Below are 26,068 nucleotides of genomic sequence, written 5' to 3'. Positions count from 1 at the left end.
TCACTCCATAGTTTTATTAGGGTTGGGGTCAATCTTTGCCTGTGTTTCCAGTCCTCACATGGAACAGACACTTCCCGAGCTTTCAGATAGAGGTGGGGTTCCGTTCAGAACCTCCTCACCTGCCGTTCTCCACAGCATCAGATGGAGCAAGATCCCGAAGGACACACTTCTGGGTTTGACTGTGTACAAGCCATACACAGTACCTAAGGGATTCCTTGAGTTTGATGGAACTGTAACATTCATTCAGTGCAACAGCATGTCTGTAAGCAGAGCAGAACTGCTCAGAGGTTACAGAGGGTTAACCATAATGACAGGTGGTACTGGAAACTCTGGGCTTACAACTGACTCTCCTGTAGATGATGGTTGGATGGGAGGAGTTTAGTTATAACATCCTCCCCCAGAAAAGTATGTTTGTCCCTCAGCTGTTGGTTGTGGGAATCTATCAGCATATATCAGCCTGTAAAAGAATATCACTGACTAACTACCTGACATGTGGATAGCAGGATCTGACAGCTAGGGCTTACCTTGGAGTAAAGCTATTAGGTCACTATAAGATGTGCCAGGTAATCCTGGAGGACCTGGGGGCCCCGGGAGCCCAAGACTGAGTCCATTATCTAGGAAATTAAAAACATTTAGATGTGAGGATTACAGCAACATTAGCCGGCTACATGTCACATGTGCCACTGAAACATGATCACTATCGCAGTGGGACAAACAGAGCTGGGTGGACAATTTACAGCCAATAATTCCTGTAGGGTGAAATTCACTTCTATGCAGAAGGCCAACCAAAGGCTAAGGCCTATGTACCACTTACGATGCATTCAAATCAGGGCTCAGCTGATGCATAGGTCTAGTGCTGCCCCTCGTCACCAGATGGGAATTTCACTCATTGTGAATCTAGCCTCTTTCTCTGCTTCTGGAATAGCCTCAGATTTACCCCTCAAGTATCTCTCTGCATCTCTTAGTCTATGGACTGATCGTGCATATTCAACCTGTTTGGGTTAGCTGTGATTGAGCCAATGAAGCACATGGTATTGCTTCCCTGTTTCCTGACTGGATAAGCATACCATGATTTCAGCGCAAATGGGTGGATTTAAAATTTGGTTTCTGCAAATACTGGTAGCTCGCAGCTTTGAAATTTGCTTTGCCAAAATGTTTCTGCCAGTAAAACTTGGTCACACAGGTTGAACTGCTCCTAGAGGGCATTAAAGTCCTCTCGAGTGGGGTTTCAACTAAACAAACACTTGCCAACTAGAATGACAAAAAGTAGCTTTTCCCCCGGAACTGTCTGGTTAATAGGATCCAATCAGTCAGGGCCAGATTGTAAGAGGTGCAGAACAGGGAACTGAACCAGGTGTCTGGAGCCCTAATCTAACTGCTGGACCATCCTTCTTCTCTAAGGAGACCTCTGTGCTGGCCGTCACTATATATACACCAGCAATACATGCCCTCACTTAAGGCCTGATACAAAGGCCACTGAAGTCAATGGGTGCCTTGCCATTGACTTCTATGGCTTTTTGAATGGGCCCTTGGAGAGAACGGCGAGAACCACACACTAAAAAGGATCATTACTTGTTATGTAGCTTATAACCCGGCTGGTCAACTCATCATAGCTCAGTGACAGAGACAAGCCATCTCCTCCGGGTCCAGGCGGGCCTGGGGGCCCCTGAGGTCCAATTAGATACCGACGAACTTCTTCTCCTGAAACGAAGAAGGAAAATACGTCTTGTGCTGCTGGTTGTCCCCAAAGAGTGGGAAGGCATCGGCTGCAAGCATTCACAGTCTGACAGCAGGGCTTCCTAGCCAGGGGCTTGCACTGAAAGATGGACTCTCAAACCAGCTCCCCATGCACATGTGCCTGGGTACTGTATTGGGAGCTGGGTAGCTCACAGAGTCTGGACCTCCTTCGAGGTGGGGATCCCCAGGAGAAAGACATACTAGCTCTGTTCGCTTTGAGCTGCTGCAGGGATCTGCTCTGCTTGTATTTAGCAGGCTGAGCTATTTCTTCAGAATCCGCCCATACCAAGATCCTTCTTACAATTCATAATTAGTTCAAGTTCTGATTGTATTTCCTTTGTTGTCAGTTTCTAGCAGGGAAAGCTCAGCTCAGAGGCAGCACCTGCTCCTGCTTTTCAATTGGATTTTCCAGCTGGATTGACTCAAGCACAGAGAGGTCAAGTGATTTTCCCCCAGGGGGTCTGTTGCGCAGCCAGGAGTAGAGCTCTGTGCAATCCCTAGCTGTCACCATGATTTAAACCTACTCAACATCTCTGCCATGGGATTCCCCTCTGATCTGAGGCATGATGAGATTACATGATGACAGCTCTAATAATAGAGATGATAGCTCTTTACTCTCAAACAGGAGCCAAGACTATCCAGAGTTAAATCATCCCAAAGCAAGGGATATAAACCCTTAATTTTGGGTTAGGAAGACAAGGTCAAGGAAGAAAATTTCCCTGGGGACAGGTTTCACCATCGCAGCCTGCTGCAGGGTTTCTTCCTCTGACGCAGCTGGTGCTGGTGACAGTGACAGGCCACTGGTCTGACCCAGTCTGGCAATTCCTACGTTCCTAAGCATTACCCAGCCAGTCCTGAGCAGTGGTGGAATCTGCAGCCCTCACTGCTCGGGGCACTCACTCTGCAGCATAGCCAGGATGTCTTCGTAAGTCAAGAATCTTGATGAGGATGATGAAGAGCTTGACATCTCAAAATTGTAACCGGAGCCTGTGAGAATGGAAATGTTTAAGGTCATGTAGAATGAAGACCGACATACAGAGAGGCAGCTCAATAGGAAATTGTTTGGTGTGCCAGGCAGTGGCAAAGAAACGGACTAACACTGGATCAAGGGGTGCAACTTAAAAGGAATTTAGTGGCTCAGTGGGAAAGACTTTCCACTCGTGCGCAGGGTGATGAATTCAGGGCTGGATCACAGCGTGGTCAGCAGGTAAGTATCATCCACATGACAACAGCTTTGAAACTAATGGCCTGCCACTTGGGAAAACATGGAGCCTCTGCTCTCTTGACCTAGAATGGATTCTATATAGACAGCCAGAAGCACAGGGGCTTCTGCCTCTTTGTAGATCCCTCGTCTTTGAAGGACAAGACAATGGCAGACAGTCTAATCCCAGCAAGCAGATGGCAATGCTGTCACATACATGTTGCCCACAGTGACAATGGCAGATTACACTCCCCTCTGACCCTCCAGGAGTTTAGGAGGGTCTAGCGTTCAAACTGAGTATCTAAAAGGCAGTAAGAATTGCCTAAATCTAATGTAAAAATGAGACAAGACACAGGGCTCAATTTTGCCCCCTTCACTCATGTGGAGCAGCATGCTATTCTTTGCATAGCCCCAGTCGGACATTTTACAATCATGCTGGAGCACTGCCCCATAGACACCAGGAGCCCCTCCAGCCCTGGGCTCAACGGCAGGTCACATTCTGATCTCAGTTATGCTGATCTCAGTTTCAAAGAAGGTTGCACAGATGCAACCGAGAACAGGATTTGGTGCATAGCGGCGCTTAGGTAGACAGGAACATGGGGCTTACTCGTCATGGAGCTCATAACACGCTTGGCCAGCTCGGCGTAGTCCAAGGACTGTCCATCAACGGTGGTGATGATTCCTGGTGGCCCGGGGGGTCCTGGTGGGCCTTGAGGTCCAATCAGGTAACGCCCGATAGTGTCACCTAATGAGGGAAAAAAGGTGACAGAGTGAGAACGGTGTGACATGAGGAGAGACTGCGTAGTGGGGTCTGAAGGGAGCCTGGTCATGTGTATCCTCCCTGGTTGGGTATTACGGAGTGTCTGAGGATGATCACACAACACTCTTTCACTCTCTGCACTCCCCTCTCCACGGCCCATGGAAGTGTAACAGTACCTGCCTGCCGGGGAGGGTTTAGGCAGGATCCTTGCAGGAGGGGGCCCGTATCAGAGGGGCTAGTGCTCACCGGTGTATAGGATGCAGAGCAGCAGGTTGGGTTGCAGCCCATGCAGAGTTGGCTGCCACACTTGGGAGAATTATGAAGGGCTCAAGAGTGGAGGAAGGCTGGAAGCCATCCAGGAAGGATGGGAGAGGGTGGGTCTAAGGGAACCCAAACCTTTGGTGGATCTAAGTCCTGTTTAGCTTCCCCCTCCCCTGCTGGCCCATGCTGGAGATGGGGGCACTGAATAATTTCAGCACCACAATGGCCAATGGATCTTGGGTGGTGGGACTGCCAGGAGCAGCTAAGTAACCGGCCCTCGTCAAAGCCTGACGTCCCTGGTTTTACTTACTCTGCAAGTACTCCGCAATGTACTGCTGAATCTCCTGCAGTGAGCCTCCAGCTGGGCCTGGGGGACCGCGTGGGCCGGGAGGACCTGGTGGACCCTGCCTGTGTCTTGAGTTTGAAGACCCGCCTGAAGAAATAAAATAGGCCAATGGCTTTTAGCATCAAGGGACCAGACCAAGGACTGGTAGGGTCGGAGCAGGCCCTGATCCCTTCACCTGGGTATGGGAAGAGCTATGCTAGTATGGTCAGGGCTGGGAGGGACCCTTAATAAATTACCTAATCAGGATGACAGAGGCACATAACACTGGAGCTCCAGGCTTTGCACTGGCTCCCAGTTCTCTTTCAAGTGCAATTCTGGGTATTGGCTGTTATTAAATCTATCTGAGCTATTTCTCTGGCCCCATCATCACACCATCTGAACACCTCACAGGCCTTAATGAATTTCTCCTCAAAACACCCCTGTATGGCAGGACAGGCCTCTGATCCCCATTGTACAGGGGGGAAACTGAGGCACAGAGAGCGACTTGCCTGACCTTGGGCAAGAAGTCTGTGGTGGAGCAGTAACTGGACCCCAGGTCTCTCAAGTTCTAGGCTCGTGCCCTCACCACTGGACCAGGCTTCAGTTCCATGCCCTCCCGAAATGCCCTTCTCTGAGCCTACTCTCCCACATCCTATAACATCACCATCAGTTGATAGGATCCAGCTGTCTGTCACCAGCATGGAAATCCGGAGCAAAGCATTTCCTGTGATGAGCTCCAAGCTCTGGAATTTGCTTCCTCTTGCAATCTGCCAGCGCCCCTCTATGGGAACCCTGAATTGGATTTATGGTTGATTTAGGCCACTGGTCATTTAGTCTGAAGGTGGAGGACAGGAACGGTGGAGAATAATCTGTGTTGTGGTTTAACGTTGGCAATAGATATTGGGCCAAATTCATCCCTGGTGGGACTCTGCCAACGCATCCCCTCCATGATGGAGCTACAAGGCGCCCATGGCATATAAAGGACCTGGGCCTGAGTCTCCTCTCACACTGGTGTAAATGAGGAGTCAATGGAGTGACACTGGTGTGAGTGAGATCAGAATAAGACACTTGGCTCTCAGTGAGTCAGGCAATCGAGGCAATGCATTCCAAAGGACTGGGTGGCTCCTGTGATGCAGAAAACGGAAAGGTGCGATTCTGGAATTGCCCACTTTGGGAAAGATGTTCAGGAGTGCCTAAGGAGCTTATGAGCACAAGTGCCATTGACTTTCAGTGGGACCAGCTCTCCTAAATCCTTTCGAAATTCTTCCCCATTAATGTCAGCACTTCCTGCTACATGGGACCAGATAGAGTCTGATCCCCAAATAGGCTCCCCTTACCTGCTGAAGACCCTCCTGGGATGCCGGGAGCCCCTGGCACGCCTGCATCACCTGCAAACAAGGGAGAGAGACACAGGTAGCCTGGATTGGGCAGCAAGGGATTAACTCACCCCTTGGGTAGTTTATAATGGCTGATGTGTATGTCCCCTTCCAGCCACAACACTGATTCAGTCTGAGATGGAGTCATCCCAGACCCAGGGGCATGATCTTGGAGACTGGGGTGAAGGGACAGGGCACAACCCTGCAGTGAGGTGAGTAAGGGCCAGCAGCAATGGCAGCCCCTGTGGCTCAAGACAGTGCAGTCCCGGCTCCCTTGGTGCACCCGAAGAGGGCAGCAGGGCCATGCTTTCACTCCACACCAGCCCAGGAGGAGCAAGCTGCCTCAGTGAGAGGTCTCGGTGTGAAAGGGCTGCAGGTTCAGGGCATGAGGAGGAGGAAGGGTTTTCTTTTCACAAACCTTTGTCTCCTTTGGGTCCGGTGGGTCCTCGAGGCCCTGCGGGTCCGGGAGGTCCCTGGAGGGCAACTCCAGCACCTGCCCAACCAGAATGCCAGGAAAAGGAGTTAGAAGTGCACAGGCAGAAAAGCCTTGGGGGAGATTGGGGGAGATCCTGGCCACACTGAAGTCAATGGGAGTTCTGCCATCGATTTCAGCAGGGCCAGGATTTCACTGCCTGGCTCCAGCTAAATGCTCAAGAGCAACTAATGCAGAGAAGGCAAAGTGTGTGCACACTGACCTGAAGAAGAGATTCCTGGGAGGCCGGGCTGACCTGGTTCACCTACATGAAACACACAGAGAGAGGGCAGTCACACATTCCTGCTGTTATAGTATCCCTCACCTGACAGCAGCGCTGTATGCTGGAATCCTATTCACCTGTGAATCCGCGTGGGCCCGGTGAACCTGTGAACAGGAAAACAGAGGCGTTGTTAGACTGTTCACACCCACCTGGCTTGGATTTGCTAGATCACCCAGGCCCTGATCGAGTATGCAGAACACAATCACAGCATCTGATTATCAGGGCTGAACTGGGTATTTTAACCCAGGCAAGGGAGGGCATTCAGCCAGCTTCCTGCTGAGCATGGGTTTATGTTTAACACTCCCGCATCCATGCACCCTACTAAGCACCTCTGAGTCCCAGAGGACCCTGCAGGGCAGCAAAGCCATGGGGGAGGAGGAGCGCCGCCTCTGACGATGTCAGTGACAGGACCTGACGGAATGGAATCGCTCTGTGGCTAAGGCAGAACAGAGATGGGCCTGGACCAGAACAATGAACGGCCCCAAATCACAACCCAAGCCGCATCAGAAACCACGCTTTGCAAATGGATCTTGTCTCTTTGATGGCAGAACCGAACCTCTGGTTCCCAACACCCCTGAATCTTACGGGCACTCGAAATCTAGACTGGAACGTCGTGGCTTGTCACTGCCCTGGCTCCTGAACTGGAATCTAGTTAGTTGCCATGGAGTCAAGGGAGAATCCTATTTATTATTTGTACCGTGGTAGCTCCTTGGAGCACTATCATGGCCCAGGGCTCCATTGTGCTAGGTGCTGTACACACACAGAACAAAACGACAGTTCCTGCCCCAGAGAGCTTCTGCATTGCTTATCAGTGTGAGGGTTTAGTGCTGAGGCACTTTACCGGTGTCTTGAAAAGCTAGCTGTTGGGGAAGGCTCATGCTCAGTCAGAGCAGTAGGATCTGAGAAAATGGACTCACCTTGGTCTCCCTTTGGCCCAGGTGGGCCTGGTGGACCTGCGAAGAATGTTTCTGTAATGAAAACAAAAGGGTTGTTTAATGTACACAAGCAGACACAGCCATGGAGTGGAGGACCATGACGTGTCCCCCCGTCTACATCCTCCTGAAGCTAGGAATCGCTGGGGGTTCATTTGAACCGCAGAGGGAGAGAGAGGTTTCAGAAGGATCAGGCACAAGAACTGGGGTTAGGAATCAAGTGAAAGTACCTACCTGAGGTGGGCACGAAGGAGCCTGGTCTTCCTGGTGGGCCTGGCGGGCCTGGTAATCCTTCTCCTAAGCAAGGGAGATAGAACAATACTCAGAAGGGAGGGCAAAGGCCGGTGAATGCAGCAGTCCACATAGCAGAGTCGCTGGATTGCCAAACCTGGTGCCAGTTGCCTATTTCTCACTGCACCTCTATCCCACATTAGTCAGTCACTTCCTGCTGTAATACTGGAGGATCACAGCACGATCCAGTTAGGGGGAAACTCCATTTACAGTGTGGTGCAGGAAAAATCCCAGAGTGCCTCAGTGCATTCAAATAGCCTTTCCACTCCTAATCTAGTGAAGCTTTACTTATAGAGGAGTTTTCATTCCATAATAAACAGGGCCCACATTGCTCAGCTCCTGGGGCTGCAGCAATCACCATTTAACAGCTAGTTTTTAAGTGCTGCATTGCACAAGGATTATCAACTCTTCAGCCTCCTCTGCTCTGGGTGAGAAGGGGAAGGGAAATTACCACTAGCTCACCGAAAGGGGAACAAGGAGGCATCCTTAGCAACCAGTATTGCTCCCGGCAGGGAGTGCAAAGGAGCCAAGGCTAGACCGCTGGGCAGTGGAGGATGGAAGATGCTACAACTGCAAAGAAGAGTTGGCACCCTGTCGCCTTTCAGGGTGAAGACATGACTTTCCTGGCCAAAGTTTCCCCACCAGACTTCCCCCAGAGGTCAGGCCCACCAGCAAGTCCAGGGTGTGGAGGGATTTTGCTAGACAGTTCCTCTCCCATTATTGTAAAACTCCCCTTCTAGTGAAGTGTGCCTGTGTGAACACACGGGGTTAAATCCTGGCCCCGTGGAAGTCAACGGCAAAACTCCCATTCACTTCCATGGGGCCAAGATTTCTTCCACAGTGTTTCAGAATTGCTCATCTGGGGGCACATGACAAATCGACTGTAAACCGCCCCTCCCTCCCGCCACAATCCATGGATGTGGGGGAACAAAGTTTTACCTGCTGGACCGCGAGGTCCAGGTGGTCCCTGGATGGACGCGCCTGACAAAAGAAAAGAATCAGACGTATTCAAGAATATTTTCATAGCAAAATGAACAAGTTGAAAGCATGCTGCAGGCTTTATTCCACCCCTATGGCCCCTGTGCTCTCTCCTATGTACTGCACATATATAATACTCTATTATAATATATATACCTGGGGGTCCTGGAGGGCCAGGGGGGCCTGCTCGTCCCAGTAAATCTGACGAAACTGAAAAAAAGGAAATATTTTTGCTCTGGAAATATTGTTGTGATGTTGCTAATGAAAGCTATTGGAGTCAGGGGTGGATTAAGGCAAGATCCTTGGTACAAGGCCTCATGGGTCAAAGGGGACCTGGACACACCCATGATTCTGAGAGGACAGGGTAGGGCTTCCCTTGATAGTCCCTCGGGGACCATGAGAACAGGCAGCAAGACCTGGGGCAGGTGAGTTTGGGATGGCCAAGGCCACCAGGGTGGGAAACAGCAAGGAATCTCTCTGGACAGTGAGGACCTGTGAGAAAGACCACAGAGGCCAAAGATGCTGGGCTAGGATGACAAGACTTTTCAGGAGGAGGAAGAATTTTTAAAGGAGGGCCTGAATTTTTTGGTGAGCAAGGTAAAAGGCCAATTTTTCATGAATCTGGGCTCCAGATAGTCTTAATTAGAGATGGACTCCAGCCTCAAAGCTGAGATGTGAATCCCAAGTTCGGGGGTGTTCAGATCCAGGATTTGGGTTCGGCCCATTATAGAGCTATGGAGGAGTCACAAAGTTCTGTTCCAGATCTGAATTACTCCAAATGCAGTGTTTGCATATGGGGAGCGGATCGGGACCACTTTTAGTCTTAATCCATCCTTGATCAACATCCTACAAATACTTACAAAAGCTTTTCAGAGCATAGTAGAATAATCCAAGGTATAATAAATAATTGTAATAGTAACTGGTTGCAACATGCATACTGTATTACATAAAACAAATTGATTTTCCGCAGGGGATACTGCTGTTAACTCAATTCAGTTTCTGTCACTTCTGCCTTGAAATTAACATTTCTTTCCCTGATGATTTTGTCCTCAAATATGTGGGAGACTCTAGCCCTTGGTCCTCCTCCACATCCATATAACATGTCATTTTGGACTGGTTACTTCTTTGCAGCAGGCTTAGCATTAGTTTTAGTGTGAGCACAGGGCAGCTGCATGTTCTTGTGGCCTAGTGGCCAGAGTAGTGCAGTAAGACTCAAAAAGACCTTAGTTTCAGTCCTGGCTCTGGCCTGCTAGCTCTCCTTTGAGCAGACCATGTCAATGCCCTGTGCCTCAGTTTCCCCATCTGTAAAATGGGGATAATGATACTGCCCTCCTTTGTAACGTGTTCTGAGCTCTACCAATAAAAAGTGCTAAATACTATTATTGTCATCATATAGATACCATGAGCCTCAACTAAACCACGTGCACACTTCGTCTACAACATATTGAGCTAGAGACAGCTCAAGTTGAAGGACCCTCTCCCTTAGCTGGGCTGGTCTCACCCACTAACTCTTCATGCTTCCAATAAAGAACAGAAGCAGCATCTCTTCTTACTTTGAGATAATGAAGTTGCAACTTCTGATTTGATGGTTTCCACAACGGTTTCACCGGTGAGCCCTCTCTCGCCACGTGGACCTTCATTGGGAACAGAGAGAGTGTGGGTTATTTAGCCCATAGAGGACGAGCTCTACCTTTTGGGGGATCTGCAAGGCTCCAGGCTAATGTACTAGCTTCTGATCTCCTCTGACATGGCTTCAGATTTTGCTTTCTGTTAAAATAAACTGGTTGACACAAATTCAATCCTTGATGGACAGTCATCCAAATCTGGAAATTCCTGCATAAATCTGCCATTATTATCAAGCTCAGTTCAGGGTCCATCTCTAGCTCCCACCTTTTTACATAGCAGGATTCCCTAGATCAGGACCATAATCCAGATCCTCAAAGATATTTAGGCACTTAACTCCCACTGAAATCAGTTCCAATGGGAGTTAGGCACCTAAATACCTTTGAGGATCTGGGCCCATATAACAGAAAGGCAGCTTTGATTGAAATGTGCTCTGCTAGATCTAACGCCCGGATAGAATAATAATAGCTGTATCTGTGGCTGTAGCTTTCATACAGAAGCTATTTGGGCACTCCCCACACACTCCTCTATGGGAGGGTGGGGGGAGAGAGACATGAAAATTGGGAATTTCTTAAAAGATTAATTAAAACTATGAACGCAGACGAATGAGCCAAAATGAAAAGCTCTGGAGACAAAAGAGAAAGAGACTTTGCAAGAAGCTGAGAAATAAGGAGCGGGACTGAAAGAGTTTGTGAAAAAGAAAAGAAACGAATGCAGTTCGTTCAGAGGCAGACAGTGTGCTAGGCAGACTGTGTACGGTACCTTGCAGTCCGGGGAGACCAGCTGGCCCAACAGGACCTGGTTTCAAAGGACAAACAAAAAACGACTGCATTAGATTTCCATGGCTGTATTTAACGGTATCAGGGGACAATCAATAGGCCTTTGAAAAGAGCTGAGAACATCAAATCATACATTTGTCCACGCAAGTAAATTAAATCAGGATATGGGCATGAATTAATCAGCATGTCAGTGGATACTGGAGGTTCTGGAGAGGTGATTTTTAGTTCAATACCTGGCAAATAAAGCACATAGTCCATTTAGACTGGTGAAATAACCAGGCAGGTACGGGGTATAATACAAAGACAAGGGGCCTGATCTAGTCTGCCTTGTCCCTTCCCTTGATGAAGCTGAGGAATAACACCACTGAAGCCAAAGGAGTTACACCACTGTAAGAGGCAGACAGGTGCGAGAAGAATCGGCACCTTTGAGGTTTGCTCTATGACTCCATATACTGGAGGGCGATGACTGAATAAGGACTGTTCAGAAGAGGTTTAGGCTGGGGGGTTATCATGGAGCCTGGGGCTCTTAGTGTTAGGGTCTGGAGCGGGCAGTGCTAAAATCTCGTCAGCAGTTCTTGCGAGATTTCTGCTGTCCTGATGACAACCCCACCCAATTCAGGACTGGAAGATAAGCCCCTTCTGCGTCTGGATCTGAAAACAAAACTATGGGGTATGTGTGTGGGTGGGGAGGGGAAGGGGGGAGGGGTGTCAGATCCAGCGTATTTCCCCCCTCCCTTTCTTGAAATGTGAAGGGACTTGGATTTGAAATCCCAGGTTTGACCCATTGCTAGACTGTGTGCATTAGATCAAAATGTAATGGGAGGTTCCAGGCCACAACCTCACTTCCTCCTACTCTTCTGAAGCCTCCCTCCTACTTGTCTCTCTTGTATCTGTCTCCCACCCCCATCTTCACACCCTTCCCCGTGCTCCAAACGACCTGTCTTCCTTTTCAAAAATCCCTCCTTCAAATACACATGCTCACTGCGCTGCCTGTTTAAGTGAGGCCCAAACCCTGGCCTTACTACGGTGGAGATCACAGAGGGCAGGCAAGATGGGGAAGCTAATGAATAGAGAGTCCCTGACCTATGTGGCCTGTAGGACAGGACAGCTTGGCAGGGATAGGAAACCATGGACTCCAGAATGCTCCAGAAAGGAAGAGTGTGGACCCCACTCAGCCCTGGCAGAGCAGGGGGACCCTAGCCATGTCCCCAGGCTGGCTGACCATACTCCTGTCGGCCCAAGAAGCATGTTCACCGGGCTCCCGCCTGCTGCTCAGAAGCAGCATTTTCCAATTCTGCTTTGTGCCCCCTCTCCCACCTATAAGATGAAAAAGCATTTTACCCTGAGATTGTTAAATTCCTGCCAGGGCAGGGACCCTGTCTTTCTCTGTGTTTCAGACAACCCCAAGCACAGTGCTCAGTAAATACACAACAAACAGTGATGCATGCTGCACCTGGAAGGAGCAGGGTTTCCTTACCTGGGACACCGGGTGGTCCTGGTGGTCCTACTGCTCCTGGTGGGCCTGGAGGGCCAGGGAGAGCAATAGCTGATGAACCCTCTGCAACACAAAAACAAGGCAGTTGGCAAACAGAGAAGAGAAGTAAATCTGCAACAAATATCATTTGTAACGAACGCTCTGACCAGTTCTGCTGTCTACATTGCCACAACCGACTTAAATGATGCAAACACAAAGAGACCCTGATCCTTTGTAGGCACAAGGTAACCATGAAAATAGAAGGGATAATAGAAATTAGAGAAAATCATCAAAAACTGGGCCTGTTTAAAATCCCACTCTCATACGTACCAGCAGTTATAACTTGGCCGGGAGCACCAGGTTCACCTAGGAGAGAGAGGGACAGAAGAACAGATTAACAGATCAGTTAACAGATCAACAAAACATTCTGAATAAGTTTCTGATAGCATTTTGGCTTCTGTTCTCATTCCCCTCAATCTTTTGTTAGAGAAATTATAAGGATGGGAGATAATGGGGGAAGAAAGAGACAGAGAAGAGAGAACTCAGCTAACTCCAAAAGATTCTTTAATCAAATGTCCAAATGCTGCATTTGTCAGAATGCATAACAGGCCCAGTTCTATCCTAGATACAAGTGTGCGGCTTCCACTGAAGTCACTGGGGCTTGTGATCATGTATCTGGGGGCAGAGTTGGGTCCAATATGTACATTTCAGAGGGGGAGCTATGCTGATGACTTCTTTGGAGAACACCCGGTTTTCTACGAGCTTCAGGAGACTTTTGTTAACTCCATTTTTCTTTTTTGAAACCACTAGGTGCCACTGTTGATCCAGGCACTGGTCAGGAGACAAGAAAATCCTCACTAATGCAAAGTACCTAGAGAATAAATGAATATCTGGTTTGAATCCCAACTTACCTCTAGCCCCTGGTCGACCGGGGTTGCCTGGGAGTCCTGGTATGAAGAAACAATTCAAAATTATGAATGTAAATATTTTTTTTCCAGATAATTCCCAGAATTGTAATTGTGGGTTAGTGAGAAAACCTCCCACACAGTCACTTGATCCAACCATTTATTCTCCTACATTTATGGCAGGTGGTTTTAAAAAGATTTCCTGCTGTTGATTGCACCTCCTTTGCTTTATCAGAGGGCCCCAGATACCACTGCAAGATGGCCCCAGATTTCTAGTGATGGCTAACGGGGTGGTTCAATTATGCACAAGGACCTGGAACGCCTTCCTAATAACTCAGGGTGGGATTTTCAGAAGTGTAATGGGACACGGTGCTGCTAAATAGTTGTGAAAATCCCATCCGCAGTAACGATCTCAACACCCACTTTGATTCAGAATCCTGTGAGTCACCATATTAGAATCCCTATTTTGACCTGATGAGGGTGAAGATTCCAAGGAGTTCCTGAACTAACATCCAGCAGAAATCTATTTTCTATCAGATGGGTGTTGTTTATTTATTCAGGACATCTCAGCCCAGGTGCTCCTCCAAGTGACCTTCCCATAGCACTCCACAAAGTTTTCCCTACAGTGTTCTGATTTACTCAGTGGGATACACTGCACCCTTGAGATTGCATGGCCTTTTCTAGCTCTTATCATCTCCTCACCAGCTGACTAGCATTAACTCATTTTTCCAGTGTTTTACAAAAAGGAAAGTAAGTGAGCTTAGTCCTGGTGAAAATTTCTAGGCTGACAGCCCTGGAGGTTGAAATCCTTCGTTTATTTACAGGACATCTACATTATGGGGAAAGGAAATGCAAAGTTCTTCCCCATGGCACCCCACCAATGTAACTTAGCCCTGTTCTGGAGGTGCAACCTCTAAGGTTCAGACAGTAACCCATACCATGATACACCTCTACCCCGATATAACGCGACCCGATAGAACACGAATTTGGATATAATGCGCTAAAGCAGTGCTCCGAGGGGGCGGGGTTGCGTGCTCCAGTGGATCAAAGCAAGTTCGATATAACGCAGTTTCACCTATAACGCGGTAAGATTTTTTGACTCCCGAGGACAGCATTATACCGGGGTAGAGGTGTAATTCACCCTTTGGCTGGAAATGCAAACAATGGGGCTAGCTAGAGACATTTGTGGTGGTAGCTTTGGTGATGTGGGACATGGAATTAGACTGAAACAATCAACAGATTTCACAAAGACCATTGGGCAGTCACCAAATGATAACAAGGCTTGGTCACTACAAAACTGGGCTGGAAGTGGATCCTAGCATTTGGGAGAGGACAGCCTTCTCATGTGTCCTTGTCTTGCCTAGGGTTCCATGTGTGGAACGCTGTGAGGCTGAGACAGCTACCAGGCTAGTGAGGAGGTAATGTAGATTTAAATTGTACTAAAGAAAAACCGTCTCTCATGAAGGCCCATTCCTCATTACTACAGCACATTTCAAACTGGGTTTTCCTAGCATTTAATAAAATATCTGTGTTAACCTTAAAAAATGTGGTGAGCTGAGCTCCCCTAACTCCATAAATGAGACTTGATCATGCGTGAATATATGCTGTCAATCTCATATCTCGGCTATTTTAGTGGTCTCTACACCTGTGTTTCACGTAAGGATAATAGGCTTACAAATGTGAGGCTAATAGGAAAGTCAAGGTGCTACAACGTGTTGGTGATAAGCCAGAATATGGCAAAATGACTTACCTGGGGGTCCCTGCGGTCCTGTGAGACCTGGAAAAATAAAGGCAAAAATTCTGAGGTTTGGAAAAATTTCTTTGGGGAAAAACAATAATTTTGTTTATAATTATGGGCAGATCTTCAGCTGTGCAAATCAGCATCCATATACGTGTGTGTAATCTGCATATTGCAAAGGGCCCAACATCCACATATCTTCGCATTTCATTACAATGTCCCAGCATGACTATCTGGCATAGAACCATAGAGTTGGTAGGCAGGCAATTCCTCCAGATGGGATGTGTAACTCAATGGCCTTGTCTAACAATAGTCATTTTTTCCTTTCCGCTTTTACCTGGCTGTCCTGCATCGCCAGCGGGTCCAGGTGGTCCTCGCAATCCTTGCATTCCCATGAGACCTTGTTCCCCTAGGGACGGTTACCAAGACAACATATACATACTCAGATTCATGTAGCGCAATAACCATTTACAGTCTAGAGACTGTTGATGTGAAAAGTGCCAACGTTTCGATTGTAGGCACCTCCCACAAGTCAGCAGACATGCTGGCACATTAAGCGGGTACTTTCATGCCTAAATGGCCAGTTTGAGCATCCAAAGTTAGGAGGTGGGCAACCAGGTTTGACGTGTCACAATGTTGTTCTGTCCAATATAAGATATAAGGCCACTGCTGTGACACAGCAAGAGTCAGGTGATCTCCAGGAGATCGCATACGGTATATCTAGTCACTCGGACTTTTGCTTGAAATGGGGAGGTGACTGTGTGACCATAAGGAAAATACACACACATTTATCTGGTGCTCATGCTACAGAATGCATACGATAGTTTATTCTTAACTTCACTCTAGTGTCTTGGACACAGACTACCCATCGCAGGTGAGGCCAGGATGATGGGGCACAAGGATAGTTAGCCTCCCGTAAACATCCCTCGGTTCAGGGTTAGATGTTTGATGGTACACTACTGTACTACTATGTTGAGAGACCAGGGCCCCAAGTCATGACTCCATTGACTCTGTTACTACATCAGTCACCATCTCAAGCTGCAGGCAAGTCACGATGTAGGTGATCATTTGTCTCTGATGAGGGGCAATGGGGGAGAAGAAGGAAAAAATAGCCACCTACCTCGTGGGCCTTGGTGTCCATCGGGGCCAGCTGGACCTACCCAAAGATAACAGCTCATTAGGGATTGCCGGAATGGTCCCACAGTATACTCAGTATGGGGGGATATTCCCTGTATGGTGTATAGCTGAACACAAGACTATGGCTTTCTATTATATTATGTCTAAATAAGACCTTGACTGGGATCATTGATGGTTCAGAAACTTTCACCTAAATCTTAAAGGTAAGGACCTCATTTATGCAAATATAATCTAATGAAAGAAATCTGTGGGAAAGACCTGGCAATACATACAGTACAATCCCACTGCACAGTTATCTCCGTTCCAGTCCTCACAGAAATGGACTAGCCACTGGCGGAAACAACATCTGTGTGTGTTCTCTAGAAATGCTGCATCAGGTCTTTGTTATTTACCAATGGATCCTTTGGCTCCCGGTTCCCCTGGAGGACCAGGCAATCCTCTTGAGCCTGGCTCACCTGCGATCAAATCAAATTAAAGTGAATACAAATAATGTTGGTGAGGGTAGAGTTCATGACCATCCACAACATTTGCAGCTTTGCAAGCTAAAGGTAGTATTGACAGGCCATTCGGGTCTCATGATTCATGGTGCCACGTGATCACCTCTGGGCATTGGGAGGAAGTTTTCCAAAATGCACAAATTAACTGAGTGCATTCCAGGTGAGGGGGATTCTCGCTGAAGTAATAGGTATGGATCCCTCCCCAGGGATACCTGATTATATGAATCAAGAATATGATCAGATATGGCAAACCTCATGTTCTAATGAACAAAAATGTCAACAATAACAATATTTTTACATCTTTGAAAAATAAGCAGAGCAAGCTTGGATGGGCAGCCTTTATTCCTGCATGCACTTTTTAATAATAATCTACTTCATATTTTATAGCCAGTATTAATTCCAGGACCCCAGACAACAAATGTTTATATACTGACCTGTCAGACCACGAGGTCCTTTCTCTCCATGGTCACCTAAAGCAAACACAAGGGGAGATATAACTTCATGTAATTCATAGAGTCATAGATTCCAAGACCAGAAGGGACCATTGTAATCATCTAGTCTGACCTCCTGTATAATATAGGCCATAGAACTTCCCCAAAATAACTCCTAGAGCAGATTTTTTAGAAAAAACATCCAGTCTTGATTTAAAAATTGTCAGTGATAGAGAATCCACCAGGACCCTTGGTAAATTGTTCCAATAATGAATTAGTTTCAACATTTATGCCTTATTTCCAGTCTGAATTTGTCTATCTTCAGCTTCCAGTCATTGAATCTTGTGATGTCTTTCTCTGCTAGACTGAAGATCCTACTGTTAAATATTTTTCTCCCAAGTAGATACTTATAGAATGTGATCAAGTCACACCCTTAACCTTCTCTTTGTTAAGATAAAGAGATTGAGCTCTTTGAGTCTGTCACCATGAGGCATGTTTTCTAATGCTTTAATCAATCTCGTGGCTCTTCTCTGGACCATGTCCAATTTATCAACATCCTTCATGAATTGTGGGGATGAGAACTGTTTCACTGAAAAATTTTACTGTCGAAGAAAAAGAAAACCGGATGGCAAAAGCATCAAGTAACCAAAGCCAATGAGGTATGTGATTGATCCCAACCTGACATTGGGGGAACCAGGACAAAATATCCTGAGTAATCTAATAGGAAGAAAGTACTGACAAAAGTAATTTAATTGATTGCATACCTTTGGGTCCAGGTGCTCCCAAAGCTCCTTTCTCACCTAAAAGATATAAAAGCAATGGCTTAAAGTATAAATGTTGTAGGGGGAGAAAAAGGTCTCCCTCCATCATTCCTCTCTTGAGACAGGACATGACCCATCTCTTCTTTTGATGCTTCATTTATCTAATCTATCATGCTCCTACCTATCTATGGTATTTCCAGGGTACCTATCACCATCACTAAGTTTATTCTTTTTCCTCCTATCTTTCTCCTATTATCCTTGGGCCCCAGGGTCAGAACCTTTCTCAGATATAACTCTGATTCACAGCTGGGTGTTCTCTTCTGGGCAGTAATGGAAAAGCACAACAACATCGGTTACAGCCACCATAACTCGTCAGTGTAGCAGAAAGTGGGCTCTAAGTCTGACCTTTGGCCCCTGGGAGACCTGCTTCTCCTCTAAATCCTTGAAGGCCAGGAGAACCTGCAAGAAAAAATGAAATTGGGGTTTTAATCATGTCCAGCCTACTCCACCGCTGAACACATTTTCTAAGGAAGTCAAGCATGCAGAGAGTTGTCACTCTGTCTTTGTTTCCTGTATAATAGGAGAATGTGGCACTCACCAGGCGGACCGTGTGGGCCAGGAGAACCCGTCATGCCTGTAAATAAGAAGTGTACAATATTTCAGCTACATTGCAATGGGAAGGAGAACCCATCTCCTTGGGTTTGCCAACAAGTGACCAGATTCCAGAGTGCCCCTAACTAAACAGGGTCCTCCAGCCACTAGACGATCTCACATAATTTGCATCCTATACATCAGAGAAACTTAGTCTTGAACTGGAATTGTTGTGATCTACAGGAAGCAGCTTTCCCTGGTGGGCCAAGCCATAGCCTCTCCTCCTTGCCCAAGGAAGGAGGAATAGAGCTCCACCTTGTTTCAGTGGGGAGTTGCGCTTTATAGGCAAAACTTTTCCTCTCAGTTACATGGGTCAGCTCCCATTGAAGTCTGTGGAGTGGCCCCTATGTGACAGACAGATAAGGATTCGTCCCATTATTTCTAAAGGTTCAAAGGCAGGCAAAAGCCATCTGTAAGCTCAGGTAGATTGTTGCCACCAGTCAATCATCTACAGCGTTACTTAGACTTCCATAAAACAAGCCATTTTTTAAAGTCTAAAATACACCTCTTCCCATTAGAACGTCTCGTTCTGAAATGTGGCTCATTTGGGGGCAAGCCAGCTCATTCATCTCCCCACTGCAGTGAGGCACAAATAAAAACAGCGGGACCCACAACCTTCAACGCATCCTCCCACAGTTCCTAATCAGGGCTATTGCCCATGCAATCCTGCTGCCATTTTCTGTTCACCACTGTATTTACCTTTGAGGCCAACAGACCCTGGCGGCCCAGGTGGTCCTGCAGGTCCGTGATCACCAACAGCGCCTAGAGAGTAAAGCATCAGAGCACGTCATTAACCAGCCTGCCAGCTGCCATCCTCCACCCCCAGAAGGAACTCTAAGATTCAAAAGGACGTATCCACAGCGTGGGGATCACCTGCACCACACTGAGCTTCTCTTGTCCTCCTGGGCAGCAAGACAAAACAAGCCTGCAGCTTGCTCCTGTGGGATCCACTTGCTATCAACAAATTGTCTCCATGAACCTAAACTGGGCTCCCTGTTTTATAAGTCCAGCCATCTCTTTCACCATCCTACCCCCAGATCTATGTGCACCCATGCAAATGCTGCTTTGCAGAGAGGTATTGTATGTTTACCCAGCTTCAAAACAAACCACCAGCCACCTTTAGTCTGTTTTCTTCTAGGAGTCACCTTGAACGACTGAGGGTTACCAGCCCATTTAGTAAGGATCTGATTTTGGTATACGGCTCTGATTCCCGTCACTCAGTGTCATGATTAATCAGTAATTAAGACAACTGAGAACACATTATCCAGAAATGAGCCCATCTCATTGGGCATTACGACACACCAGAGTTTGAATCTTTCTAATGTCCCAGGACTTATCTCACTACACCACCTGGCGTCATTGTCTTCTGTTGTCAGTAAATATTTTAGTGAAAAAAAAATCTATCAGTCATTCTGTGCTAAAAGACGTGTCAATCCAATGCAACAGACAGATCTTTGTAATTAATTGCGGCAGCTACAGAAATGAAAAGATTCTTTTTGGTAGGACACACAATCAGCACCAACCTGTTTGCCTTTTTGCACACAGTCAGCAGTTTTCTGGTTTAGTCTATTTATTCAACTCTGTAGCAGCTTTGGGCCAGAGCCTTTGGTGTGACTCTTGCCTCAAGGTTGGCAGTGTGGACAAGATAAAAATTAGCTGAGAGCCAAACCACTTCTGGTTCTGCAAAACCCAACCCTGACTGATGAGCTTTGGCAAAACAAAAGCCACCTGGTTTGGCTGTTGTCGAGATGGCACAAACCTGAAATCTTTCAGCCCTATTCCAAGTGGAGAGGCAGATAACAGGAAACCTGGATCTGAACTATCAAAACTAAATCCTGACCACTGAGGCTTTTGCAAAACCAGAACCGAGACCCAGCCTCCATGGCCCATCTCTTTATGCACTGGGGACAGAACAGGACAGTCTCCTACCTCTGTCTCCTTTCTCCCCAAATCCAGGTGGTCCAGGTTCCCCACGAGGCCCTGGTGGCCCTTCTCGCCCTCTTTGGCCCATGGGTCCCTCCATGCCATGATCACCTACGGTAAGCAAATGGCTTGTAATATAGCTTTATACATTCCATGCAGTGAAATTCAGTGTCTCCTCCTCCCCCGCTGCAGCAGGACGGGGTCCTGTTTTCACACATGCAGGTTGAGGGTATGAACATACTGTGCGAGTCTCCCACTGTAACTGAGCTGTGCTAAGCTCAGAGTAAGATGGGTCAGTGCTGCTTACCCACACTGCCTTTCTGTCCTTTCGGTCCCTCTGGTCCTGGGTGCCCCATCAAACCAGGCATGCCTGTAAGCAAAACACAATGTGGTAAATCTGCAGTTTCCCTGACTACGGTCCAAGGGTGGGTGTCTAAGAAATATGAAAATAAGGGATTTGGAAACCCAGGACTGCAGGGTTAGGGTGGCCGGGCTGAAAAAATATATTGTTTGCTAAGCACTGTATATATGCAGGGGTCTCTTTAGCAGCATATGGTAGGTACGGTAGGGTGCAACTATAAATATTCTCTGGCTCTGAGAACATTCCTGTCCAACACGGCTGATACTGAAGGATACATGACTTTGTCTTTTGCACACACAATGTCAAGGCATGATCACTCATGCAGGCATCTGATAGAACTGTCACAGGCAAAACCCAGTTTGCAATTATTGGCCAGAATCTTTCAAGCATGCTCACAGATCTCAGTGCACCAAAATCGTGCAGGGAAATGTGTGCTCACACACAAGCCAGGACAGGATGAGGCCTTGCGGCAAATAAGGCCTTTGAGCTGTAAGGCAGTGGTTCTGCCTGTATTTCAGCACTACGGGAATAATAACTTCAAGCAGTATAAGACATTTGCAATGGCACAAGAGTCAAACTCAGACTCCATGGACAGCCAGCCTGGAGGGGTTTGATGTGCAGAATTAATCCTGGCTGACTGCAATGTCACTGTGTGTGGTGTTCAGCTGACGCGCCACGGAGGCTGGCGACTTGTTGAACTCAGCCTACCTGGTGCACCAGGAAGTCCTTGATCTCCTGTTAGAACAAAGAAACAGACCATTAATGGGAAAACGGATCTTGCCTTATGTTCCCACCTTCCTCCTTTTGCTAGTTATTACCCTTCTGCCAAAAACCAGAGGGGTAGGTGCCTGGCCTTTGACAAATCAAAGACCCCAACATTCCTCTAAAGCATATCTTGATTAAACCAGATACTGTACGATTCCCATCTTGCTTTTCAAACGGGTGAGTGTATTTCTGGATACAAATACCTGTGATCCCCTCTACAGTGCTCTCTAGACTCGGGTCTTTGCCAGGGGATAGTGCTGACGAGTGAACAGCCATGGGCAGCAGGTATAATAGCCAAGGGGAGGCGTTGCCACCCCCAGCACAGCCGTCCCTGCTGCCTGACACCTGGGCCGTGGTACCCCCTCCCCCCGCCTCTTCTCCTCCCTGCTCTGACCCTTCCCCAAGGTTCCCACGGTTTGCTGCTGCTGGTGAATCTTTGCCTGGGGTGAATCTTCCTCCCCTTCTCTCCTCCACCCCATCCCCATCTCCCCTCCGAGGTCCCCGCAGCTGCCGGCTGCGCCTCTCCTCATGCCCTCACCCCCGAGGGGCGCGGGCTGGGTGTGCGCCTGAGAGTGCGAGCTGGGAGTCAGTGGCAGACGAGGGGAGCGAGGAGGCGAGTGGAGGGCACCCCTGAGTAGGGCTGTGTCTACACTGCCACTTTCAGCACTAAAAGTGGAGCGACAAAAGCTTTAGCGCTGAAAAGCGCCAGGACAGACAGTGCTTTATCGCCGGGAGCACGGCTACCACCCCTCATGCAGTGTAGGCATACCCTTACTTTACACAGTGAAAAAGGCTTCCAGAGACCTAGTAGCAGAGATCACTGAAACTGTTAAAGGGCCATTGAAGTGGTAATGAAGCCATTTGACAGGCATTTGCCAAGGCCCTCGGGAAGCCTGTGGCCATGTTCAGCTGGCTTTTCTATTGTAGGAAAATGTGTTATTGGGGTTAAAAAGAGTTTCCAAACGATGACCCCTCAGTCATTCTCTGTACCAGAAGAAGTCAGCAGTGTGCCCTTGTTGCCAAGAAGGCCAATGGCATTTTGGGATGTATAAGTAGGGGCAGAGCGAGCAGACCGAGGGACGTGATTGTTCCCCTCTATTCGACATTGGTGAGGCCTCATCTGGAGTACTGTGTCCAGTTTTGGGCCCCGCACTACAAGAAGGATGTGGATAAATTGGAGAGAGTCCAGCGAAGGGCAACAAAAATGATTAGGGGTCTGGAACACATGACTTATGAGGAGAGGCTGAGGGAGCTGAGATTGTTTAGCCTGAGAATGAGGGGGGATTTGATAGCTGCTTTCAACTACCTGAAAGGGGGTTCCAAAGAGGATGGCTCTAGACTGTTCTCAATGGTAGCAGATGACAGAACGAGGAGTAATGGTCTCAAGTTGCAGTGGGGGAGGTTTAGATTGGATATTAGGAAAAACTTTTTCACTAAGAGGGTGGTGAAACACTGGAATGCGTTACCTAGGGAGGTGGTAGAATCTCCTTCCTTAGAGGTTTTTAAGGTCAGGCTTGACAAAGCCCTGGCTGGGATGATTTAACTGGGAATTGGTCCTGCTTCGAGCAGGGGGTTGGACTAGATGACCTTCTGGGGTCCCTTCCAACCCTGATATTCTATGATTCTATGATTCTAAGTAACTGCTAACCTGGCTCAAGGAGGAGCTGACATAGCCAGAGAGTTTATTTCTTGATCTAGTCGTTTTACTCAAACCCAGTTTAAGTAAACGAGTCCGGCAGGGAATTCTGCGTAAGGTGATCACACTATTGCCCTAATGCAGGCTGTCAGTGACAAGCACTTGTTCAAAAGGAGAGATTAGGCTTCAGCTTGGCGCAGGTAGCCTGGCGTTTCGTCTCTGTACAGCATACACCGAGCGCCCTGCCACGCAGAGGAGAATCTATCTGGTAATTGAGCTACACCTGTTGCTTGTTCAGTTCCCATGGGGAATGTTATTACTGCTTTAAGGTGAAAAAGGGAGAGGGTCTCACAGGGGAGAGGGGGCAGCAGCAGGGTTAAGGGCTGAGGTGAGCCAGCTGCACAGCAGGTGGTGGTGGGGGGGTCTCGTGGTGGGGGGTCAGGGTCTGGCGGGGGGGGGAGGTGAGCAGCAGGTGAGTGAGCGGCAGGTGAGTGGAGGGGGGATCTCGGGAGGGGGTGAAGAGGTGAGTGGCGAGTCAGCAGTGGGTGGGGGCAGGGCCTGGGGCAGAGCAGGGGTGGAGTGTGGGTGGGGGCTGTGGGTGGAAGAGGCAGGACAAGGAGCTCGCCTCCCCCAGGGGAAGTTTCACCCACCACCCATGAGAACAGCCAACCCCTGTCATTATAATACTGGACCCAGGGAACCATTAGAAGGTGAGAAGCAGTCACCACTTCATCAGCCTCTCAACAGAACTAACTTCTGTGAGAAACAAAAGGCCTTCCTTCAGCTAAGTGCTTCTAAATCTAGAGTTCTCACAGCACCTTGTCCGGGTATATGAGAAAATGTCTAATTTCAGACTCACCTTTGGGACCTTGCATTCCCATATCGCCTGAGAAAGGAGAAAAAAAATCAAATCAAGAGAGATCCAGGAGGTATTCCCAGTGATTGCTCATTTTGGGACCATCCTTTCTTCCTTGTTACACTCCGAACTCTCAATGAGACCCCTGGGAGTTTGGGGCGAACATGGAATGCAGGATTGGGCCTTTCCCATTTTAAGTAGTTGTGCTAGTCAGTTCCCTGGATTCATCATGCAAATTATTGGAAGAACCTGAGACACAGAACAAAGAAAGGTTTCAGAGGAACAGCCGTGTTAGTCTGTATTCGCAAAAAGAAAAGGAGTACTTGTGGCACCTTAGAGACTAACCAATTTATTTGAGCATGAGCTTTCGTGAGCTACAGCTCACTTCATCACGAAAGCTCATGCTCAAATAAATTGGTTAGTCTCTAAGGTGCCACAAGTACTCCTTTTCTTTTTTAGAACAAAGAAAGGGAAACAAAACTCTCCTGTACCTTTCAGACCAGGTTCCCCTTTCTCTCCTCGGAAGAAACCTGCAATGGGAAGTAAAATGGTTGTTAGATTTAATTACACAATTTCAAGTAAAACAATCTCTCTCTCTCTCTCTCTCTCTCTCTCTCTCTGAAGACACAAGGCTGCTTTTGACTCGATTTCAAGGCTGGAGGCAGCATAATCTAGTGAGCAGAGCATGGATTTGGAAAGTAGGAGCTCCCCAGACTGATAGGAGTGACTCGCTTTGAAATCAGCCGCACTCATCTCTCGCAGAGGAAGGAAAATCATGCTCTCGGAGTGCCAATTCCATTCTTGACTCTCTGACCTTGGGCAAATCACGTAACCTTATTTTCTCCATCTGTAAAATACAGACCTCACTCACAGGGGTGTTGTAAGGAATAATCAGCTACTTTTTGTGCAGTGCTTTAAAAATGATAAGCCTTATCAGTGCTGTAAGTATGATTCATAATTACAGGGACCATTACATTATGTAAGTGGGGGAATAGTCCCACTATTGTGGGGAACTTTCCTGGCTTCTGCACTACCCTGGTGAGGTGGGCTAGCGAAAGGATCTGAGTCCTCGCTCCCACTTCCTTTACCCAGTGGTCTCCCTGCCCTTAAGGACTCCCCTTCCACTCTCCTGTCTGGCAGAGTCCTCGTAACCCCAACAAGGCTGGGCCCAGGATTCCTGGGGGGCTCGACCCCCAACCCTGCTGTGGTCACCTAGGACAGGGGCTAGGGTGTCCCCACTCTGGGGTACTCTCTCTGCACTGGGCACTTCTCTGACCCACTGACTATTACATACAATTTAAAGCAAATGCAAGTTATTTAATCAACAATTAATTTTAAAAAGAATAAGGAAAAATGGGAAAGGTTAAAGGAAACACATCACCCCGCTCTGTGGCAGGGAACATCACAAACAGTGTCTCTGGAACGTCAGGGCAGTTCACAGTCTGTTCCTTGTAAGCCCCAGGCCCCTTTTCCGGCCCTGGCTGTGCTGCAGGGATGCTGTGGGTTGGACACTCGCTCTGGTGGTGGCCTCATGCCCTCAGGTTCTAAGTGGCAGGACCCTTCTTCCCAGTGTCGCCCCCGCCCTGTCGGGGTTACATATCCCCCTCCGAGTCTGGCCTGCAGCCTCCTGGCTGAGGCGTCTCCCTGTGCTGGGCCCACTGCCCAGGGTCCCCCCTCGCTCTCCCCAGCTGCTCACCGCACCCAGCTCCGGACTGCTCCAGCCCCAGCTCCATTGCTCGGTCTCTGCTGCTGCTGCTGCTCTGCCTCCAGCTCCCTGGGCTGCTTCTCTGGCCCCTCTGGCTCTGGTTGCTGCAGCTCTGCTCCCAGGGCAAGTCTGCTCTCTCTGGGCTGTGCCTCTGGCTTTGGGGCTGCAGCTCTGCTCCCAGGACAGGGTCTGCTCTCTCTGGGCTGCTGG

General features: G+C 48.2%; 1 protein-coding gene across 1 annotated transcript in view; it reads right to left on the bottom strand.

Moving 5' to 3' along the window:
• COL17A1 (collagen type XVII alpha 1 chain) overlaps nucleotides 1–26,068 on the bottom strand; it is a 118,386-nt gene that overhangs the window by 7,919 nt on the left and 84,399 nt on the right. Inside the window, exons 21-52 of the mRNA XM_073354444.2 lie at nucleotides 24,645–24,683; nucleotides 24,157–24,183; nucleotides 21,605–21,631; nucleotides 20,843–20,905; nucleotides 20,542–20,646; nucleotides 19,312–19,374; nucleotides 18,560–18,595; nucleotides 18,367–18,420; nucleotides 17,965–18,000; nucleotides 17,204–17,239; nucleotides 16,665–16,727; nucleotides 16,256–16,291; nucleotides 15,473–15,544; nucleotides 15,148–15,174; nucleotides 13,404–13,439; nucleotides 12,823–12,858; nucleotides 12,496–12,576; nucleotides 11,002–11,037; nucleotides 10,170–10,250; nucleotides 8,773–8,826; nucleotides 8,578–8,619; nucleotides 7,582–7,644; nucleotides 7,333–7,383; nucleotides 6,493–6,519; nucleotides 6,356–6,397; nucleotides 6,079–6,153; nucleotides 5,622–5,672; nucleotides 4,270–4,392; nucleotides 3,546–3,683; nucleotides 2,638–2,724; nucleotides 1,573–1,701; nucleotides 525–614 (exon numbers count right to left, since the gene is read on the bottom strand). Coding sequence (XP_073210545.2) covers nucleotides 525–614; nucleotides 1,573–1,701; nucleotides 2,638–2,724; nucleotides 3,546–3,683; nucleotides 4,270–4,392; nucleotides 5,622–5,672; nucleotides 6,079–6,153; nucleotides 6,356–6,397; nucleotides 6,493–6,519; nucleotides 7,333–7,383; nucleotides 7,582–7,644; nucleotides 8,578–8,619; nucleotides 8,773–8,826; nucleotides 10,170–10,250; nucleotides 11,002–11,037; nucleotides 12,496–12,576; nucleotides 12,823–12,858; nucleotides 13,404–13,439; nucleotides 15,148–15,174; nucleotides 15,473–15,544; nucleotides 16,256–16,291; nucleotides 16,665–16,727; nucleotides 17,204–17,239; nucleotides 17,965–18,000; nucleotides 18,367–18,420; nucleotides 18,560–18,595; nucleotides 19,312–19,374; nucleotides 20,542–20,646; nucleotides 20,843–20,905; nucleotides 21,605–21,631; nucleotides 24,157–24,183; nucleotides 24,645–24,683 — 1,926 coding nt within the window. The remainder of the gene's footprint in view (nucleotides 1–524; nucleotides 615–1,572; nucleotides 1,702–2,637; nucleotides 2,725–3,545; nucleotides 3,684–4,269; nucleotides 4,393–5,621; nucleotides 5,673–6,078; nucleotides 6,154–6,355; nucleotides 6,398–6,492; nucleotides 6,520–7,332; nucleotides 7,384–7,581; nucleotides 7,645–8,577; nucleotides 8,620–8,772; nucleotides 8,827–10,169; nucleotides 10,251–11,001; nucleotides 11,038–12,495; nucleotides 12,577–12,822; nucleotides 12,859–13,403; nucleotides 13,440–15,147; nucleotides 15,175–15,472; nucleotides 15,545–16,255; nucleotides 16,292–16,664; nucleotides 16,728–17,203; nucleotides 17,240–17,964; nucleotides 18,001–18,366; nucleotides 18,421–18,559; nucleotides 18,596–19,311; nucleotides 19,375–20,541; nucleotides 20,647–20,842; nucleotides 20,906–21,604; nucleotides 21,632–24,156; nucleotides 24,184–24,644; nucleotides 24,684–26,068) is intronic.

This window comes from Lepidochelys kempii, chromosome 7 (assembly GCF_965140285.1).
Source record: "Lepidochelys kempii isolate rLepKem1 chromosome 7, rLepKem1.hap1, whole genome shotgun sequence".
In the NCBI taxonomy this organism is placed as follows: domain Eukaryota; kingdom Metazoa; phylum Chordata; order Testudines; family Cheloniidae; genus Lepidochelys; species Lepidochelys kempii.
This window is presented reverse-complemented; position numbering and strand designations above follow the sequence as displayed.